Below are 20,078 nucleotides of genomic sequence, written 5' to 3'. Positions count from 1 at the left end.
ACCCGCCTCGAGCCTTTAGTCCCGTCCCTGAAGCCGAGAATTGGCCGTTGTGTCTCCACCCCCCGTGCTTATTGGCCAGCCTGGCTGCGGGTGACAGTGAGTGGCAGACACCGGGCCTAGCGATCCGGGTCGGGCCGAGCCGAGCCGGGCCGAGCCGGGCCGAGCCGGGCCGAGCCGAGCCGGCGGAGCCTCTGGAATCACCCGCGTCGCTCGCTGTTCCTGAGGTGAGACGTGAGACCGGTTATTGGAATCCCAGGCCCCGTGTCTGGCCTTGCGCAGGGGTGCCTGCGGAGCCCTAAGTGAGCTCGCGGCGGGTAACGGAGGAAGGGGCGCCGCCGGCGGGGCGGGGGCGCGCAGCCGGAATGTTTTGATTGCGGGCGCGCGCAGACGGGGGCGCGCGCGGGCGCCGGGGCCGCGCGCGAGGTTGTCCGCTGTTGGGAGCTGCCAGCCCTTGGCCTGGGGCCGGGCGACCCTGGGGCGAGGTGGACTCCGGTCCACGGTCGCCGCGGCTGGGTGTGGGGAGGCAAGCCAGCCCACCCGGGCTATCAGCTGTAAGGCTGACTCGATCCCCGCAACATCCGCAGGAACCCCTGAGCCCAGGCCCAGCCGGCCGGGGCTCCACGGGCCCTGGTCCGTACTGACCCTGTGAGTGGTGACTTCCCTGAGGGGCAGGGCTCTCAGTAGCCCAGGGAATCCCACCGGGGCCAGGCTGGGCCAAGATCCACGGCCCCCAGGGGCTGCACGGACAGGTGAGTACCACCTCGACCATGTCTAGCTTACAGGACCTAGGGAACCCACAAATTCAGCTAGGATCGGGGGTCTACACTGACCCAGTCAAGGTTTCCCATCCAGAAGGTTTGCTCACCGGCTGGATCTTTGGTGCTAGGGAAGTAAGAGAAGGGGTTGACCAGAAAGGTCCTCTTCAGGAAAGACTCTTGGGGTTTTGTGGACCCTGAGAAGTATGTAATTTCTGAGGCTAAGGTGGGGCAGGGCCCCTGGCCTCAGGCCTGTACCCACTCATTCTCCAGGGGGTCCCTAAGTTACTTCTTGAGACCCTGGAGTTGGAAGAGTGGCCCTGTTTAGCACAGCCAAAGGAAGTGCTCCTAGTCTTGGGCTGGAAGGGTGTTTCTTCCCCACTGCAGCCTTCCTGCCCCATGCTTGGCCTCCTCTTGCGGGGTGTGGATGGGTGGGAGGGTTGGGTTCCTTTTTATCCCCACTCCCCACTCTCTGGGGCCTGACATCTTCTCCAGCAGCTGCAGAGCATCGAAGGCTGGAGAGGAGCACATACTGTCCATGGAGCTGGTAGGGCCATGTGCTTTTCTCAAACATTTGTTTGCAAAGTGGTTCCAAACTGCTAGTCTCTTGGGAGACCAGGGTTCCCAGGATGGGGGGGGGAGGGACTCTTCTGTCCGTTAAATAGAAGATGAAACAGCCCCCAACAAAGGGACAGATTCTGGCTTTGGGCCAGGAAGGCAGCACTAGACACCCAGACTGGCCAGAGTTAAGGCTCCCCCAGCCCTGAGCTTACTGCCTTCCTTGTGTTACTACTCCTCTGCCTCTGAGCCAAGGAGGCTGGTAGTGGAGACAAAGCCCAAGGGTACTTTCTCCTTTTGGCACTAGGCAGGGCAGCCCAAGGGCAGCAGCTGGAACTGAATCAGGGTCTCTTCTTTCTCCTTATTGGCAGGTGGTCAAGGTGGACAGGGGGCGGTGGTGATGGCGCAGTTTGACACTGAATACCAGCGCCTAGAGGCCTCCTATAGTGATTCACCCCCAGGGGAGGAGGACCTGTTGGTGCACGTCGCCGAGGGGAGCAAGTGTGAGTTCTTGGACATGACAGCCATAGGGAGAGTTGATGGAAGAACATGGAGAGAGCAAGGGGCTTGTGTTCTCCCAGGGCTCTGACATCTCTGTTCCTATCCCACAGCACCTTGGCACCATATTGAAAACCTTGACCTCTTCTTCTCTCGAATATCCTTTGTGTTTCTGAGTCGGAGCTCTGGGACCTTTAATGTCTCTCTAAGCCGGGTCTCTGGTGGGAGGTGGGGGTAGGTTTGACTCTAATACCTGGAAGGGGGAATGGAGCTCATCCTGAGGCTGAAAGAGGCTGGTGAAATCATCGTTAAGTAATGATAGCCCACATTTACCAAGATCTGTGTGCCTGTGTCCACTTTGTGGTGTTAATTTGTAGGAGGCTTTCTAAGGGTGAGCCTCTTTTTTTTTTTTTTTGAGATGGAGTCTGTCTCTGTTGCTGCTAGAGTCCAGGGACGATCTCAGCACACTGCAACCTCCACCTCCCGGGTTCAAGAGATTCTCCTGCCTCAGTCTCCCACGTAGCTGGGATTACAGGCACCTGCCACGATGCCCGGCTATTTTTTGTATTTTTCATAGAGACAGAGTTTCACCATGTGGCAAGGCTGGTCTCGAACTCCTGACCTCAAGTGATCCACCCGCCTCGCCCTCCCAAAGTGTTAGGGTTACAGGCGTGAGCCACCACACCCAGCCGAGCCTCCTTTTTGATGGGATGTAAATAATCGTAATAAGTAACATCTTTTGACTCATTCTGTGTCAGCTCTGTGTTAAATACTTTACATGCATTATCTCAGACCTAATACTCCTATGAGAGAAGTGTTATTTATTCCTAATATACCACCATGGACGGACAAAAGTTTAGAGAGGTTAAGTAACTTGGTAAAGTCACACAGCTAGAAAGTCACAGAGCCAGGACTTAAGCTTGAGTGTGTTGACACCAAAGTCTGTGCTCTTACCTGCTTTGTTTACTGACCACTTTTTCTTAACAATTATACGTTTATAATCTGCACCAGAAGAATGGCTTCACATGTATGCTCATTGGGGAGATCTTTGAGCTCATGTAAGTATAAGAAGGGACAGATGATGTGGTGAAAGAATACATCTTAGTCTTTCCTCTCCTTGCACTCACTCTTGGCCCAACCTGCCAGTACAACTCAGTCCTAGGCTAAAACTCTGTAAACCTTTGTAGTTCAGGGACTGGGTGTGGCACCAAAACTTACAGCTTCACCTTTCTTTTTTTTTGAGACGGAGTGAGTCTCACTCTGTCCCCCAGGCAGGAGTGCTGTGGTGCAGTCTTGGCTTGGTGCAACCTCTGCCTCCCAGGTTCAAGTGATTCTCCTGCCTCAGCCTCCTTAGTAGCTGGGACTACAGGCATGCGCCACCATGCCCGGCTAATTTTTTTTGTATTTTTAGTAGAGATGGGATTTCGCCAAGTTGGCCAGGCTGGTCTCGAACTCCTGACCTCGGGTTATCTGCCTGCCTCAACCTCCCAAAGTGCTGGGATTATAGGCATGAGCCATCATGCCCAGCCAAGCTTTCTTACAAGACAAGCTTTCCAAGCCTTATCTCTTCCATGAAGAGAACCCAGGCCTTGGTTGGGCACGGCAGCTCACATGTGTAATCCCAGCACTTTAGGAGGCTCTAAAAATACAAAAATTAGCTGGGTGTGGTGGCACACGCCTGTAATCCCAGCACTTTGAAAGGCCCTAAAAATACAAAAATTAGCCGGGTGTGGTGGCACACGCCTGTAAGCTACTTGGGAGGCTGAGGCACAAGAATTGCTTCAACCTGGGAGGTGGAGGTTGCAGTGAGCTGAGATTGTACCACTGCACTCCAGCCTGGCTGACAGAGTGAGACTCTCTCAAAAAAAAAAAGAGAATGCAGAGGCCTTGACCTTGATCATCTCAACGCTCCAATGGAACGTACATTGTTCAGTCAGGAGGTCTCAGAGATGCCAGCCACAGAGAAGAGCCTCTGTTCTGCCTTGGCTGTTCCATGGCCTGCTCCTAGGCAGAGAGCCTCCTGGGAGAGAGAAGCCATATAGCATTGCCAAAGGGGAAGGGGTTAGGAAGCCCTCCCTCAATCAGAAAACTCCCCCAAGGGCTTTTAACTACAACCTCAAAAGGAAATCAGAGACTGGAGATCAGAGACCCACAGGATGAAACCTTCGAGAGTCCAGTAGTGGTGGCTGAGGTTACCATGAGGTGAGGAAAGGAGGCTGCAGCCGTGGCAGTTGAGGCTAAGAGCAAACAGTGGGCCTGAGACAGTCCTGTGGGGCTGAGGAGCAGAGAGGACCCACTGGGAGTTCTCCAGGCCCTTCCATTTCCCAGTCTTGTTCTGCCACCTCCAGACTCTTCTCTTCCCACTGGGTTTCACTGGGGCCTCTCTGGCTCTCAGACTGCACCTCTTCCCAACTCCCCAGGCAGTTTCTCTTTGTGGTTGCCTTCACTACCTTCTTGGTCAGCTGCGTGGACTATGACATCCTATTTGCCAACAAGATGGTGAACCACAGTCTTCACCCTACCGAACCCGTCAAGGTCACTCTGCCAGACGCCTTTTTGCCTGCTCAAGTCTGTAGTGCCAGGTAAGGACTGCAAGTCAAGAGGACACCATGGTCTTGAGTTCTGCTAGCAGGTGGGTAATAGAGTGGAGTCTGAGGCAGCAACTCATACTCCAGAACTGACTCAGGCTCAGTCTAGCAAAAATACTTCAGGATAGCAGCGTCTCTGCCAAGACTCCTTCCTCAAAGGCCACCTCTCCTCCCCTACTTTTTCCCCACCAGGATTCAGGAAAATGGCTCCCTTATCACCATCCTGGTCATTGCTGGTGTCTTCTGGATCCACCGGCTTATCAAGTTCATCTATAACATTTGCTGCTACTGGGAGATCCACTCCTTCTACCTGCATGCTCTGCGCATCCCTATGGTAAGACTGGGAAGTTGGGCAGTTAGCCCATAGTCTAAGACGTATTGGGAGGTGTAGGTGTGTTCCTGGGCATCAGTTATCCTTATCTGTCATTGACAAGTCAGGAAGTGTCTCTTAAGCTCACAACCCCTGAACCTCACTTCTAATATAGGGCAAAGGGGTCGAGGCAACAACCCCACCTTCCATACCTTGTCTCTTCCCCACCCCACCCCGCAGTCTGCCCTTCCGTATTGCACATGGCAGGAAGTGCAGGCCCGGATCGTGCAGACACAGAAGGAGCATCAGATCTGCATCCATAAACGTGAGCTGACAGAACTGGACATCTACCACCGCATCCTCCGTTTCCAGAACTACATGGTGGCACTGGTTAACAAATCCCTCCTGCCTCTGCGCTTCCGCCTGCCTGGGCTCGGGGAAGCCGTCTTCTTCACCCGTGGCCTCAAGTACAACTTTGAGCTGATCCTCTTCTGGGGTCCTGGCTCTCTGTTTCTCAATGAATGGAGCCTCAAGGCCGAGTACAAACGTGGGGGGCAACGGCTAGAGCTGGCCCAGCGCCTCAGCAACCGCATCCTGTGGATTGGCATTGCTAACTTCCTGCTGTGCCCCCTCATCCTCATATGGCAAATCCTGTATGCCTTCTTCAGCTATGCTGAGGTGCTGAAGCGGGAGCCGGGGGCCCTGGGAGCACGCTGCTGGTCACTCTATGGCCGCTGCTACCTCCGCCACTTCAACGAGCTGGAGCACGAGCTGCAGTCCCGCCTCAACCGTGGCTACAAGCCTGCCTCCAAGTACATGAATTGCTTCTTGTCACCTCTTTTGACACTGCTGGCCAAGAATGGAGCCTTCTTCGCTGGCTCCATCCTGGCTGTGCTTATTGCCCTCACCATTTATGACGAAGATGTGTTGGCTGTGGAACATGTGCTGACCACCGTCACACTCCTGGGGGTCACCGTGACCGTGTGCAGGTGGGCCAGGGCCGCAGGCGGGAGCAAGCCGGCTAGCATTCCTGGGAAAGGCATACATCTCACCATGATCCTGATCCCACTAGGTCCTTTATCCCGGACCAGCACATGGTGTTCTGCCCTGAGCAGCTGCTCCGCGTGATCCTCGCTCACATCCACTACATGCCTGACCACTGGCAGGGTAATGCCCACCGCTCGCAGACCCGGGACGAGTTTGCCCAGCTCTTCCAGTACAAGGCAGTGAGTGGAGTTGGAGTTAGGGCCTGCTAGAGACTGGCTGGTAGCTCGGTGGTGAGGGCTGGGCTCCCTCCTGCTCGCCTGTGACCTTGGTCCCGCCCTTTTAGGTGTTCATTTTGGAAGAGTTGCTGAGCCCCATTGTCACACCCCTCATCCTCATCTTCTGCCTGCGCCCACGGGCCCTGGAGATTATAGACTTCTTCCGAAACTTCACTGTGGAGGTCGTTGGTGTGGGAGATACCTGCTCCTTTGCTCAGATGGATGTTCGCCAGCATGGTCATCCCCAGGTACTGGGAGACGAGGGAACCAGGTGGCCTGGGATGATGCTGGAACATACAGTGTCTTTGGGAAAACCGCAAAAAGACACCTCTCCTGAGTCACACAAAGGCAGTCCTATGCCAGGGGCACACTGCTTGGGAGCCTGGGCTGGATTTCAGCCCTAATTTTCACCCTTGGCCAAGCTCCCTTAAGAAAGGCACAACACGGGCGGGCGCAGTGCCTCACGCCTATAATCGCAGCACTTTGGGAGGCCAAGGCGGGTGGATCACGAGGTCAGGAGATTGAGACCATCCTGGTTAACATGGTGAAACCCCGCCTCTACTAAAAATACAAAAAATTGGCCAGGCGTGGTAGCGGGCGCCTGTAGTCCCAGCTACTCGGGAGGCTGAGGCAGGAGAATGGCGTGAACCTGGGAGGCGGAGCTTGCAGCAAGCCGAGATCGCACCACTGCACTCCAGCCTGGGCAACAGAGCGAGACTCCGTCTCAAAAAAAAAAAAAAAAAAAAAGGCACAACACAAGTAACTGGCTCAGCATGCGGCCCCTCCTGGGTCTAGGGGGGGCACCAGGGCCCTGGGAAAGATTGACAGTGCACTGTCAATCCAAGGGTAAGGCCTCCCCGCTAACAGGAAAGGTGCAGGAAGGCTCCTGGGAAAGAACAGTCCTGCTTACTCTGCTCTTCCTTGTGCAGTGGCTATCTGCTGGGCAGACAGAGGCCTCAGTGTACCAGCAAGCTGAGGATGGAAAGACAGAGTTGTCACTCATGCACTTTGCCATCACCAACCCTGGCTGGCAGCCACCACGTGAGAGCACAGCCTTCCTAGGCTTCCTCAAAGAGCAGGTTCAGCGGGATGGAGCAGCTGCTAGCCTCGCCCAAGGGGGTCTGCTCCCTGAAAATGCCCTCTTTACGTCTATCCAGTCCTTACAATCTGAGTCTGAGGTGTGTTCCTGGGGACTGGGAGATGATGGACAGAGTGGACTTCAGGAGCTGGGAGTTGAGGACCGGGCATGGGGTGGAAGGCTTCCTTCTGTCTCTTCAGTATGTGCCACTGGGGCCTGAGATACAGAATACTAGGGGACCCCAGAGACCTTTCTCCTGCCTCAAGAATTCTACCTACCCGTTTCGTTCATAGCCCCTGAGCCTTATTGCAAATGTGGTAGCTGGCTCATCCTGCCGGGGCCCTCCACTGCCCAGAGACCTGCAGGGCTCCAGGCACAGGGCTGAAGTGGCCTCTGCCCTGCGCTCCTTCTCCCCGCTGCAACCCGGGCAGGTGCCCACAGGCCGGGCTCACAGCACCATGACAGGCTCTGGGTGAGTAAATGGGGGCCAAGATGGGAGGGCACGGCAGCCCTCAGCAGCTTATGTGGGTCTCAGAAAAGTTCACAGGTGCTGTTTGTCTCTGCTGGGAGAGACAGGGTGGATGCCAGGACAGCCAGCTCTGGGAGCAGCGTGTGGGAAGGACAGCTGCAGAGCCTGGTGCTGTCAGAATACGCGTCCACAGAGATGAGCCTGCATGCCCTCTATATGCACCAGGTGAGTGCGCAGCTAAAAAACAGAGTAGAGGGTTTAGATGCGGAGAAGCAAGACCAGGGTTCCAAACCCTTCTCTGCCATTTACCTGCTCTGCCACCTCCACTCCCATATCTACCTTCTTAATTTCCTTTTTAGCTAAGCGTGCTCTCATCCAGGGCCTTCACACACTCGCAGTTTCCCCTGCCTAGAATCCACTTCCCTGGGATATCCAGATGGCCTCCTCCTTCTCCTTCTCGGGTTTCTGCAGCTGCCGTTTCCCTGAGATTTTCTCTGATCACTGTCAGTAAAAGGCTCCCTTGCCCACCCTCCTGAATCTTCCTGTCTTAGTTTTCTCCATAGCATTTAGCACCATGTGACATACCATGTTTTTTCCTTATTTATTTGCTTACTTCATATCTCCTCTACCAGTATATAAGCCTCACAAGGGCTGGCATTTCTGTCTGTTTTGTTCACTGCTATCTCCCCACACCTAAAAGAGTGCCTGGCACTTAGACCATCAGTCAGTTTGTTCTTGAATCAAATGAATAGGTAAAATGAGGGCCATAACAACACAGGCTTCTTCGGGGGATCTGCTGTGAATGTAACCTGTAAAGATCAGAGGTATATTACACACTATTAACATAATAGGTGCTCTCAGGCAAGGATTCTCAGGGAAGGGGTAAAGCGGGAACTGACTGATACAAGGTTGGAGGGCAGCTGTTTCAGATGGACATCCTTCTGCCCCCACTAACGAGCCCCCCATTTCTCCAGCTCCACAAGCAGCAGGCCCAGGCTGAACCTGAGCGGCATGTATGGCACCGCCGGGAGAGTGATGAGAGTGGAGAAAGCGCCCCTGATGAAGGGGGAGAGGGCGCCCGGGCCCCCCAGTCTATCCCTCGCTCTGCCAGCTATCCCTGTGCAGCACCCCGGCCTGGAGCTCCCGAGACCACCGCCCTGCACGGGGGCTTCCAGAGGCGCTACGGCGGCATCACAGGTATCTAGTGGGGGTATAGGAGGAAACAGAGGCTGCAGGAAAGGGTGGTTTTTCCAGGGCCTCTCAAGCGGAGGAAAGAGGTCTGAGGGAACAGACCCAAAGACTTACCCCCAAGCAGCCCCCCAGCCCTGTTCCTCATTCTTGTGTTCCTTCTATGAGTATGCTTACTCTTACTTGTCTCTCCAGATCCTGGCACAGTGCCCCGGGCTCCCTCTCATTTCTCTCGGCTGCCTCTTGGAGGGTGGGCGGAAGACGGGCAGTCGGCATCAAGGCACCCTGAGCCCGTGCCCGAAGAGGGTTCGGAGGATGAGCTACCCCCTCAGGTGCACAAGGTAAGGGCCCCGGAGCCCAGGAAAAACTGCCAGAAATCATAACTTCCAGGGTGAGGTAACAGCTTTTCAGGGGAAAGAAGGTATGCCCCACCCACACACAGAGATACTGCACCCTCCCCTCCAAAATACACTAACCCTTCTTTTCTCAACTGCTCTGCAGGGCTTGGTTTTTCCTTCCGTTGCCTCCCCAGGAATCAACCTTTCCTGTCCCTTTACCTCTAGGTTTCTATGGGGCTAGCAGATATCAAACAGTAGCTGAAGACTATCTCCATTACCAACCCTTTCTCTCCACAGGTATAGACAAGGCTGAGCAGGGTTCCTATGGCCCAGGATGGAGGCCACCGCTGCCCTGCCATCCCGTCTGCCTGCCATGGGACGGCTCCTCTGAGTGTTGCCTGGCCCCACGTGTGTGGTGTTTGTGTGTCTGTGCCTGGCCAAGGGAGGTGCCAACACTGGGCTTGCCACAGCCCCAGGAGAGGAATTTGGGGCCTAGGAACCGAGGGCACACAGGACTCTAGCCTCATCCCCGGGACCCCCTTGGCTCAGAGTGTGGTGCTAGAAACCGGTCCCCAGCCCAGCCCCAGTACTGCCACCTTTACACTTACCCCTGCAAGTCCCCAGAGGGCTGCCCACGATAGAAGCTGCCAAGCAGGGAGAACCTGTGCCAACTGTGGAGGGGGGAGGTTGGGCCTGGACCCTCAACTCCTGCAACTTTCCCTAGCCCCCTCAATAGATGAGCAGGTCAGGCTGTGGCCCTTACCTCACCCGCAGTTCTCGCCCAGTGCTGCAGCCGGCTCACCTCTCTCCGCTTCCTGCACATCACTGGCCTGTGTGTGCTGCTTGCTCCTGTTCTGTTCGCTTGCTCCCATTCCGTTCGGCTTTTGCTTTGCGTTAGGGTGAAGACCCTAGCTTCCAGCTCCCCTCAACGCTATATTTTGACACTAAGAAAGAAGGTTTCTAAATTATAGGAGCAGGATGGAAATACTTTGCTGCCCTTTCCACCTTTTAGGATGGGCCCCCAGGAGACTGAGGTCTTCCTGGGCCCTCACTGCTGCTTATCATACCCCCCATCATCTGCACATGGGACAGACCAGGCTGGAGGGTGACCTCGGCTGTGTATGTCCCAGCAAAAGAGCTCTGGCCCGCATCTCGCTGTCCCCTGGAGGGGGATGAAGGGCGATGCCTTGCCCGAGGCTTTGGGCTGCTGCACTGCATGCTGGGACTGCTCCTACTCTCTGTCCCACCCCTCACCCAGCTGTGGTCGGCTTTGGGAGAGTGGTGAATTGCGCTGCCCGAACTCGGAGCGGAGCAGGGTAGGGACGTGTACAGCTTGATAACCCTTAATAAAAAGGGAGTTTGACCAGACTTCTTGTCTTGCGCGGCTAGAATCCTGGGAACAAGACAAATGGGATGGGGACTCGGTCGGGGTCTAGAAGAAAGTATGTTTAGGCTGTCGCTCAGATACGCTGAGCTAGGCGGCTGGCGGAAGGGCAGCTTCCGACCCACGGTTCCTTGGAGGTCTGTTTCCAGCCCCGACCCACGATTCCGTGGAAGTTTCCAGCCGGACCTGGTGGTCAGATTTCCCGCCCTGAGCACGTGACCAAGCCGGCTCTGCCTCTAATTTGCATTCCTCGCGTGCACCATTCCCCCGGCTCCCCCTTCGGAGACATTTGGCCAATGGGAGCCCTGGGTAGGGGCTGGGGGCGGTCCCGTGGGCGGGGCTACAGCCGTGGAGAGCGGTGCGAGTCCAACACCGAGCATTCCCGTGGGCCTGCGGTTGGCAGAAGGGTCCCAGGCACAGGGCCAGCGGGGCTGGGCTGAGACGGCGTACGTGCCCTGCGTGAGTGCGTGGCGGCGGCGCGTGCGCGAGGGGAGTGGGCGGTGAGGCCTGGTCCACGTGCGTCCCTTCCCTGGACCCCCGCAGCTTGGCGCCCAGCGGTTACGTGAGCCGAGGCACCCGGATGTCCGCGCCCCTCTCCGAGTGACCAGTCCCGTCCTCCGGTCCCGCAGTGCCCGCAGCCTCGGCCGGCGTCCACGCATTGCCATGGTGACTGTGGGCAACTACTGCGAGGCCGAAGGGCCCGTGGGTCCGGCCTGGATGCAGGATGGCCTGAGTCCCTGCTTCTTCTTCACGCTCGTGCCCTCGATGCGGATGGCGCTGGGAGCTCTGGCCTTGGTGCTGGCTCTTCCCTGCAGACGCCGGGAGCGGCCCGCTGGTGCTGATTCGCTGTCTTGGGGGGCCGGCCCTCGCGTCTCTCCCTACGTGCTGCAGCTGCTTCTGGCCACACTTCAGGTGGCACTGCCCCTGGCCGGCCTGGCTGGCCGGGTGGGCACTGCCCGGGGGTCCCCACTGCCAAGCTACCTACTGCTGGCCTCCGTGCTGGAGAGTCTGGCTGGCGCCTGTGGCCTGTGGCTGCTTGTCGTGGAGCGGAGCCAGGCACGGCAGCGTCTGGCAATGGGCATCTGGATCAAGTTCAGGCACAGCCCCGGTCTCCTGCTTCTCTGGACTGTGGCGTTTGCAGCCGAGAACTTGGCCCTGGTGTCTTGGAATAGCCCACAGTGGTGGTGGGCAAGGGCGGACTTGGGCCAGCAGGTGAGGGACTCTGTGGGGAGGGGGAAGCCTCTGCTGGCCAGGCTTGGGAGAAAGCACTGCATGTCCAGTCACACGGCTTCCAGGCTTTAGGATGCCTCTAAGCAAAGGGAGAAGGGAGGGGCTGAGTCCTGCCGGGAGCTGATAACCAGCTGGTGGGGTGTGTCTTTGCTGAGTCACTGTGGTTTTGCTTTTTTTTTTTAAGCCTGTAAGAGCTGAATGTGTTCATGACACCAGTCCCCGGCCCTGTTATAAGTAGTAATACAGTGAAATTTTATCCTCAATGATACTCTCTCCACTTATATTTCATTCTAGGTTCAGTTTAGCCTGTGGGTGCTGCGGTATGTGGTCTCTGGAGCGCTGTTTGTCCTGGGTCTCTGGGCCCCTGGACTTCGTCCCCAGTCCTATACATTGCAGGTTCATGAAGAGGACCAAGATGTGGAAAGGAGCCAGGTACACCTCAGTTTCTTTTTTTTTGGAGACGGAGTCTTGCTCTGTCACCAGGCTGGAGTGCAGTGGTGTGATCTCAGCGCACTGCAACCTCCACCTCCCGGGTTCAAGCGATTCTTCTGTCTCAGCCTCCTGAGTAGCTGGGACTACAGGTGCATGACACCACACCCAGCTAATTTTTGTATTTTTAGTAGAGACAGGGTTTCACAACGTTGGCCAGGATGGTCTTGATCTCTTGACCTCGTGATCCGCCCGCCTCGGCCTCCCAAAGTGCTAGGATTACAGGCTTGAGCCACCGTACCCGGCCTCTTTTTGTTTTTAAGACGGAATCTTGCTCCATCACCCAGGCTGGATTGTAGTGGCGCGATCTCAGCTCGCTGCACCCTCTGCCTCCTGGGTTCAAACAATTCTCGTGCCTCAGCCTCCCAAGTAGCTGGGATTACAGGTGTGTACCCAGCTAATTTTTATATTTTTAGTGGAACGGGGTTTCACCATGTTGGCCAGGCTGGTCTTGAACTCCTGACCTCAGGTGATCCACCTGCCTCGGCCTCCCAAAGTGCTGGGATTACAGGCATGAGCCACAGCACCAGACCCCACCTCAGTTTCTGAATCCTAGAGTCTCTTCATTTCAATCCTTGTCATCATTCCTTCCCCCAAAATGAAATGCTTCTTTTCCAAATCTCAGTTTGCAACTTAGTTTTTCTGACCCCATCAAGGATCACTTGTGGGTCTGAGATACCTGGGAGCTGTAACCCCATATGTTTTTCCCTAAAGGATTTCTGGCTAGTGCACTTACTTGATTTCTGAGCTCCCTTCCTACGTTGTTTCACCATCCTAGGTTCGGTCAGCAGCCCAACAGTCTACCTGGCGAGATTTTGGCAGGAAGCTCCGCCTCCTGAGTGGCTACCTGTGGCCTCGAGGGAGTCCAGCTCTGCAGCTGGTGGTGCTCATCTGCCTGGGGCTCATGGGTTTGGAACGGGCACTCAACGTGTTGGTGCCTATATTCTATAGGAATATTGGTGAGCAGGAGGAGCGCCAGCTCAGTGTGCTGGTCTTTCATCAGCCTGGTGGCTGGGATGGTCCTTACCTAGGGAGGTGGGACAGAGCTGGGTGGTCAGAAAGAGACTATGGCTGGTACCTGGGGCCATTTTGCCTGAAGAGAGTCCTGGGTGCCATAAGTGGGTTCTGACTCGTTTCCTCCACAGTGAACTTGCTGACTGAGAAGGCACCTTGGAGCTCTCTGGCCTGGACTGTTACCAGCTACGTCTTCCTCAAGTTCCTCCAGGGGGGTGGCACTGGCAGTACAGGTATGAGAGACTCCGCCCTCACCCTGCTAGGTATAGGCCCCTCCCACAGGCATTCCCTCACCATCCACCTCTCCCAGCATTCCTCCCTAGCCCTCACATGCTCTCAGACCCTTCACATCCTGGTGCTGGGCTGACGTCCCTCAGTTCCCAGGCCCTACTGAGGCCTCCCCCGGCTCCCTGCAGGCTTTGTGAGCAACCTGCGCACCTTCCTGTGGATCCGGGTGCAGCAGTTCACGTCTCGGCGGGTGGAGCTGCGCATCTTCTCCCACCTGCACGAGCTCTCACTGCGCTGGCACCTGGGGCGCCGCACAGGGGAGGTGCTGCGGATCGCGGATCGGGGCACATCCAGTGTCACAGGGCTGCTCAGGTGCCGCCCCAGTGGAAAGGGCATGTGGGAGGGTGGAGCCGGAGAAGCAGGGATAGGGGCCTGTGGGAGGAAGAGAACAGACCCCACCTGAGGAGCTGCCCCTCCCACCTTGGTGTTTTTTAAAGTATAGGATTATTGTATACACGCTCTCCTAATAACTCAGGTAATGCAGGCAAAGGGCAAATCTCTTTCGAGCTGCACTTACTTCTTCAGAGCTTCCTACTCTGTTTAGTATGCTGGGTTCTGCTCTTTTTTTGAGACATAGTCACACTCTGTCACCCAGGCTGGAGTACAGTGGCATAATCTCTGCTCATTGCAACCTCTGCCTCCCGGATTCAAGCAATTCTCCTGCCTCAGCCTCCTGAGTAGCTGGGATTACAGATGTGCACCAGCATGCCTGGCTAATTATTGTATTTTTAGTAGAGACGGGGTTTCACCAGGTTGGCCAGGATGGCCTCGAACTCTTGGCATCATGTGATCTGCCCACCTAGCATTCCAAAGTGCTGGGATTACAGTTGTGAGCCATTGTGCCCAGCTGGGTTCTGCTTTTTTGCATTTTTACATACATATTATATATGCAGACTCACAGAACTAATATGGTATTGTGGAGGTTTTTCCTAAAATAAATGGTATTGTGACATAGCCATCATTCTCAGAGTTGCTTATTAACAGAACACTATGGAGATATGTTTTTCTCCCATGCCTGAAGGTCTCCCTCATTCATTGTAATTGATACAGAGAACTCTGTAGTTTGAGCATGGTTGATTTGGCCACCCACCTCTTGAGGGTAGAATCAATTAAGACTGGTTCCAGTCTGTTGCTTGAAAATAAAACACTACCCTGAAATGCCTAGAGGCAGGGTTGCTGGGTCTAAGCCCCCAAACCTTTCTTATTCACTTGACCTGCCCTCCTAGCTACCTGGTGTTCAATGTCATCCCCACGCTGGCCGACATCATCATTGGCATCATCTACTTCAGCATGTTCTTCAACGCCTGGTTTGGCCTCATTGTGTTCCTGTGCATGAGTCTTTACCTCAGTGAGTGCTGCTGGGGGACACCATCTCCCTGAACTATCCAGGGACTCCCTTGGCCATGAGCTCTGCCCCCACTCAAGTGACCCACCTATGGGAGGCTGTGGATTGGTGGACTTGAATGGGCTCCTAGTGCTCCTCATGTGATGGGCGGGTCTCTTCTGTCAAATCAAACCTTAACTCAACCTAGCTGAGGGGCTGGGGAAGGACATTCTTGTCACGTTAAGTCTGAGCTGTGGATACAGGTCAAGGAAGCCTTGTTTGTGTAACAAGATGCAGCTTGCTTTCATTTGTTTACCAAAAGCGTTTTCTACACATGATGCTTTGTGCAGGCTGCAGAGATGCCTCCCTGTGGAATCTGGGTCTCTGGGCTTGAGCATAGGTTTAGTGTGTACATGGCAGGTAGCGGACATTGACATTTGGTCTCTGCTTTTGGGGATGATGTCCTATTCTGCTCCCCATCCTGTCACTCTCCAGCCCTGACCATTGTGGTCACTGAGTGGAGAACCAAGTTTCGCCGCGCTATGAACACACAGGAGAACGCTACCCGGGCACGAGCAGTGGACTCTCTGCTAAACTTCGAGACGGTAACAGAGGCCCCGGTGGCAGTGGTGTGAGGCATGGAGATGTGGAGGAGTGTGACTAGGACCACTGGGGCTGACAGAGAGCTAGGGGTGTGATGTTTGTGTGTGATGTTTGAAATCAGGAAGGAGGATTGAGAGTAGGGAGGAATGACCTGATTGCCATGTGCTGTGCCCATACCAAATAAATTTGGTTTGAATTCATCAGGTGAAGTATTACAACGCCGAGAGTTATGAAGTGGAACGCTATCGAGAAGCCATCATCAAATATCAGGTGAGGATGCTAGTTTGAGGCCTCTGGAGAATAATGTCCTGGCCTGGTAGAATTTTCAGGGCCAAGAGTAATAGTCGATTGTTGGGGTGGAAGGGGCCTGGGCCCAGGTTTGGACTCACTGATGGCCATTGTGTATAGGACATTCCTCTTCCTGTGTTATTGCCCTCAGGGTTTGGAGTGGAAGTCGAGCGCTTCACTGGTTTTACTAAATCAGACCCAGAACCTGGTGATTGGGCTCGGGCTCCTTGCCGGCTCCCTGCTTTGCGCATACTTTGTCAGTGAGCAGAAGCTACAGGTGAGGCAGGATCTTGGATGAGAGAGTGGGGCACAAGGAAAAGGGGGCCTGGGGACTGTGTCTGGTCACTAGGCTCTTGGGTAGGAAGTGGGCAGGGTGACACAAGAAGAGTGGCCTGCAGGCCCCCTGTGACATCCTCTGCTTCCTTGATTGCCACAGGTTGGGGACTATGTGCTCTTTGGCACCTACATTATCCAGCTGTACATGCCCCTCAATTGGTTTGGCACCTACTACAGGTAATCTGAGCCCTGGCCCTCACCTGTCCAGGGCACATTACTATTTCCTGGCTGCTCAGAGAAGACCTAACCAGTACCTTTTTGCAGGATGATCCAGACCAACTTCATTGACATGGAGAACATGTTTGACTTGCTGAAAGAGGAGACAGAAGTGAGTGAAGGGAGAGGAGTAGGGTTTGGGGAGGGAGGAGCTGTGTGGTGTTTCTTGTGCTTGGAAAATACAAAGTTGAGAACCTCAGCACACATGGGTGGTGCCCTTCCAGGTGAAGGACCTTCCTGGAGCAGGGCCCCTTCGCCTTCAGAAGGGCCGGATTGAGTTTGAGAACGTGCATTTCAGCTACACCGATGGGTGAGGCCTTCCTTTTGCTTCCTTTGCTTTTCCGTTCATTTGCACACTGCCTTCCTGCTTCTCACTGCTCTGAATCCCTGCTTTTGGAAAAAAGCCTGGGCAGGGGAGGGACAGGGCCTACCAGCAGCTCTGGTGATAGAAGGTGCCTGCTGAGCAACCCACCCTTCCTTGCAGGCGGGAGACTCTGCAGGACGTGTCTTTCACTGTGATGCCTGGACAGACACTTGCCCTGGTGAGAGGAGACCCAGCCACTTGGCCCAGATGCCTCAAGCTTCCCTCATTCAGTGCCCGTGGTAGCTCGTGACCCAGGCTGTGGAGTCAGAGAGCCCAGTCACGATAGGCAACAGGATTGAATGGTGCAGCCTCCATGGACACTGGTGACCTCTTGGAGAGGGAACCTCAAAAGCCAGTGGGCCTCGGCTGGGTGCGGTGGCACACGCCTGTAATCCCAGCACTTTGGGAGGCTTAGGTGGCCAGATCACCTAAGGTTAAGAGTTCAAGACCAGCCTGACCAACATGGTGAAACACCCTTTTCTACTAAAAATACAAAAATTAGCCAGGCGTGGTGGCGGGCACCTATAATCCCACTACTCGGGAGGCTGAGGCAGGAGAATCGCTTGAACCTGGGAGGTGGAGGTTCTAGTGAGCTGAGATCGCGCTATTGCACTCCAGCTTGGGTGACAGAGTGAGATTCCGTCTCAAAAAAAAAAAAAAAAAAGCCAGTGGACCTGAGATTTTTCCCGTTTCCAATGCAACAGGTGGGCCCATCTGGGGCAGGGAAGAGCACAATTTTGCGCCTGCTGTTTCGCTTCTACGACATCAGCTCTGGCTGCATCCGAATAGACGGGCAGGACATTTCACAGGTAAGGTTGCTCAGGAGAAGATTGTAGTTTAGGGGTCTATGTGTGGAGGAATGATAAGGGCTGGGTGTCCAGAGAGAGTAGATGTCACCCTTGCAAAAAAACCAGGGCCATTCTAGCACGATATAACCTACAATCACATAAGTAGTCCTATGAAGGATTTGTATGGTGCCATAAAAGCTACAAAGGGCCAGGCGCAGTGGCTCATGCCTATAATCCCAGCTCTTTGGGAGGCTGAGGCAGGTGGATCACTTTAGCCCAGAAGTTCAAGACCAGCCTGGGCAACATGGCAAAACACCCTCTCTACAAAAAATACAAAAAGCTGGCCATGGTGGCACACACATGTAGTCCCACCAGGAGGCGCTGTAGTGAGCTATGATCATGCCACTGCACTCCAGCCTGGGTGACAGAGCAAGGCCCTGTCTTAAAACAAAAAGCAAAACAAAACAAAAACAAAAACAAAGGTACAAAGATCTTCTGTAGCCAGGTGTGGTGGCTCACACCTGTAATCCCAACACTTTGGGAGGTCAAGGCAGCAGGATCATTTGAGTCCAGGATTTTGATACCAGCCTGGGCAACATATCCTGGCAACCCCATCTCAACAAAAAATTAAAAATTAGCTTGACTTAGTGGCAAGTGCCTGTGGTCTCAGCTACTCAGGAAGCTGAGGTGGGAAGATTGCATGAGCCAGAAGGTCAAGGCTGCAGTAAGCCGAGATTTTGCCACTGCAGTCCAGCCTGGGTGACAGAATGGACTCTATCCAAAAACAAAACAAAACATCTGCAGCAATCTGGTGAAGCAGGAAGAGAAGATGGGGAAACAGAGAGGAGTGATTTGCCCACACGGCTAGGATTTGGGGCAGCGATGGTGGGATTCTTTTTTTTTTTTTTTTTTTTTTGAGACAGAGTCTCGCTCTGTCGCCCGGGCTGGAGTGCAGTGGCGCAATCTCGGCTCACTGCAAGCTCCGCCTCCCGGGTTCACGCCATTCTCCTGCCTCAGCCTCCGAGTAGCTGGGACTACAGGCGCCCGCCACCGCGCCCAGCTAATTTTTTGTATTTTTTAGTAGAGACGGGGTTTCACCGTGGTCTCGATCTCCTGACCTCGTGATCCGCCCGCCTCGGCCTCCCAAAGTGCTGGGATTACAAGCGTGAGCCACCGCGCCCGGCCGATGGTGGGATTCTTACCAGAGCCTCTTATCCCACGTGCTTCCGGCCAGCCCACCGTCCCTCCCAGGCCTTGGGGATATCTCACAACGCAGAGTATGTGGTCTTTTGGCCCTAGGTGACCCAGGCCTCTCTCCGGTCTCACATTGGAGTTGTGCCCCAAGACACTGTCCTCTTTAATGACACCATCGCTGACAATATCCGTTACGGCCGTGTCACAGCTGGGAATGATGAGGTGGAGGCTGCTGCTCAGGCTGCAGGCATCCATGATGCCATTATGGCTTTCCCTGAAGGTGAGATTCCTTTGCAGAGAGTCCCCTCCCCTCCTGGTGTTGTCCTGTTAATCCCGACCCCTGTTCCCTCTGTTTCTTGTTTCTTCCACGTAAGAAATGTGTGGTGGGTAATATCCACAGGGTACAGGACACAGGTGGGCGAGCGGGGACTGAAGCTGAGCGGCGGGGAGAAGCAGCGCGTCGCCATTGCCCGCACCATCCTCAAGGCTCCGGACATCATTCTGCTGGATGAGGTGCGCCCTGAGTCTCCTCCCCTCCCTCCCTTGTGTATGCTCAAGCCACTCCTGCTGGGCGCTGTCCCCACCTAGAACACATACCATGAATCCACATCTCGCAAAACACACTTTACAGTTCTCAAGCCCAAACAAGGCTCTTGTGTATTCTTGAGACCTCAGCCAGCAGCCTGCCTCCTTCCATTGAGGGTTTTGAGTGGCAGGAGCAGTTTTACCCGGACCCTCTCTATAGGCAACGTCAGCGCTGGATACATCTAATGAGAGGGCCATCCAGGCTTCTCTGGCCAAAGTCTGTGCGAACCGCACCACCATCGTAGTGGCGCACAGGTACAGGACTACAGGTCTGTGGCGGCTGGTGGTGTGGCCCACTTTGGGTCGGGTAGTAGGCGATTGATCTTTGACTTCTCAGGCTTTCAACTGTGGTCAATGCTGACCAGATCCTCGTCATCAAGGATGGCTGCATCATGGAGAGGGGACGGTAAGAGACACATAGATCAAAAGGACAAGTCTTCTGAATTGGGGGCTCCAGGAAAGGGGGCGTGAAGTCCCAGGGGCTTCTGGAGGGGACCTCCCTTCCCATCCCGTCCTCTCTGTAGGCTGGTGGCAAGCACCCTCGGGGTAAAACTGATGGTTAGGACTCACACTTTCCTCCTCACCCCAGGCATGAGGCTCTGTTGTCCCGAGGTGGGGTGTATGCTGACATGTGGCAGCTGCAGCAGCAGGGACAGGAAGAAACCTCTGAAGACACTAAGCCTCAGACCATGGAACGGTGACAAAAGTTTGGCCACTTCCCTCTCAAAGACTAACCCAGAAGGGAATAAGATGTATCCCCTTTCCCTGGCTTATTTCATCCTGGTCTTGGGGTGTGGTGCTAGCTATAGTAAGGGAAAGGGACCTTTCAGAAAAGCACCTTTTGGGGAAATAAAAATGTGGACTGTGCGAGGATCACTGTGGCTTTGTGGGGTGGGGTACTGCAGTGGGCCTCTACCCATAAGTCAGATGA

At 54.9% G+C, this 20,078-nt stretch overlaps 2 protein-coding genes across 19 annotated transcripts; both read left to right on the top strand.

Moving 5' to 3' along the window:
• Nucleotides 1–74: 74 nt before the first annotated feature.
• Nucleotides 75–10,412, top strand: ATG9A (autophagy related 9A). 15 transcript variants are annotated; one of them, XM_063645139.1, is made up of 17 exons: nt 88–224; nt 585–749; nt 1,254–1,302; nt 1,685–1,816; nt 1,925–1,968; nt 2,805–2,869; nt 4,232–4,393; nt 4,592–4,733; nt 4,950–5,698; nt 5,782–5,935; nt 6,040–6,219; nt 6,901–7,149; nt 7,343–7,521; nt 7,626–7,743; nt 8,493–8,715; nt 8,902–9,047; nt 9,342–10,412. In XM_063645139.1, exons 4-17 carry the CDS (start codon nt 1,714–1,716, stop codon nt 9,345–9,347), a joined length of 2,520 nt encoding a protein of 839 aa, XP_063501209.1. In that variant the 5' UTR covers nt 88–224; nt 585–749; nt 1,254–1,302; nt 1,685–1,713; the 3' UTR covers nt 9,348–10,412. The 15 variants fall into 15 exon arrangements, with proteins under 15 accessions (XP_055146682.1, XP_063501209.1, XP_055146679.1 ...); XM_055290704.2 differs by having other exon boundaries at nt 1,251–1,302; XM_063645138.1 differs by lacking the exon at nt 1,254–1,302.
• Nucleotides 10,413–10,530: 118 nt separating this feature from the next.
• Nucleotides 10,531–20,014, top strand: ABCB6 (ATP binding cassette subfamily B member 6 (LAN blood group)). 4 transcript variants are annotated; one of them, XM_063645143.1, is made up of 20 exons: nt 10,531–10,874; nt 11,058–11,640; nt 11,953–12,090; nt 12,926–13,106; nt 13,293–13,394; nt 13,578–13,761; nt 14,676–14,797; nt 15,269–15,378; nt 15,581–15,646; nt 15,816–15,941; nt 16,101–16,177; nt 16,265–16,328; nt 16,441–16,526; nt 16,701–16,758; nt 17,285–17,389; nt 18,668–18,842; nt 18,963–19,075; nt 19,308–19,402; nt 19,485–19,553; nt 19,737–20,014. In XM_063645143.1, the coding sequence occupies exons 2-20, from the start codon at nt 11,092–11,094 to the stop codon at nt 19,846–19,848; spliced, it is 2,532 nt and encodes an 843-aa protein (XP_063501213.1). In that variant the 5' UTR covers nt 10,531–10,874; nt 11,058–11,091; the 3' UTR covers nt 19,849–20,014. The 4 variants fall into 4 exon arrangements, with proteins under 4 accessions (XP_063501213.1, XP_063501211.1, XP_063501212.1 ...); XM_063645141.1 differs by having other exon boundaries at nt 10,972–11,640; XM_063645142.1 differs by having other exon boundaries at nt 10,531–10,887.
• The last annotated feature ends 64 nt before the right edge of the window (nt 20,015–20,078 follow it).

This window comes from Symphalangus syndactylus, chromosome 8 (genome assembly GCF_028878055.3).
Source record: "Symphalangus syndactylus isolate Jambi chromosome 8, NHGRI_mSymSyn1-v2.1_pri, whole genome shotgun sequence".
Lineage (NCBI taxonomy): Eukaryota > Metazoa > Chordata > Mammalia > Primates > Hylobatidae > Symphalangus > Symphalangus syndactylus.
This window is presented reverse-complemented; position numbering and strand designations above follow the sequence as displayed.

Bases quoted from the DNA above. Each gene is read 5' to 3' on its own strand.
- ATG9A (XM_063645135.1), top strand. From the start codon at position 1,714: ATGGCGCAGTTTGACACTGAATACCAGCGCCTAGAGGCCTCCTATAGT. The intron at 7,150-7,342 runs GTGTGTTCCTGG...TTTCGTTCATAG, and splicing joins CCTTACAATCTGAGTCTGAG to CCCCTGAGCCTTATTGCAAA. The intron at 7,522-7,625 runs GTGAGTAAATGG...TGGGAGAGACAG, and splicing joins AGCACCATGACAGGCTCTGG to GGTGGATGCCAGGACAGCCA.
- ABCB6 (XM_063645143.1), top strand. From the start codon at position 11,092: ATGGTGACTGTGGGCAACTACTGCGAGGCCGAAGGGCCCGTGGGTCCG. The intron at 16,329-16,440 runs GTGAGTGAAGGG...GTGCCCTTCCAG, and splicing joins TGCTGAAAGAGGAGACAGAA to GTGAAGGACCTTCCTGGAGC. The intron at 18,843-18,962 runs GTGAGATTCCTT...TAATATCCACAG, and splicing joins CATTATGGCTTTCCCTGAAG to GGTACAGGACACAGGTGGGC.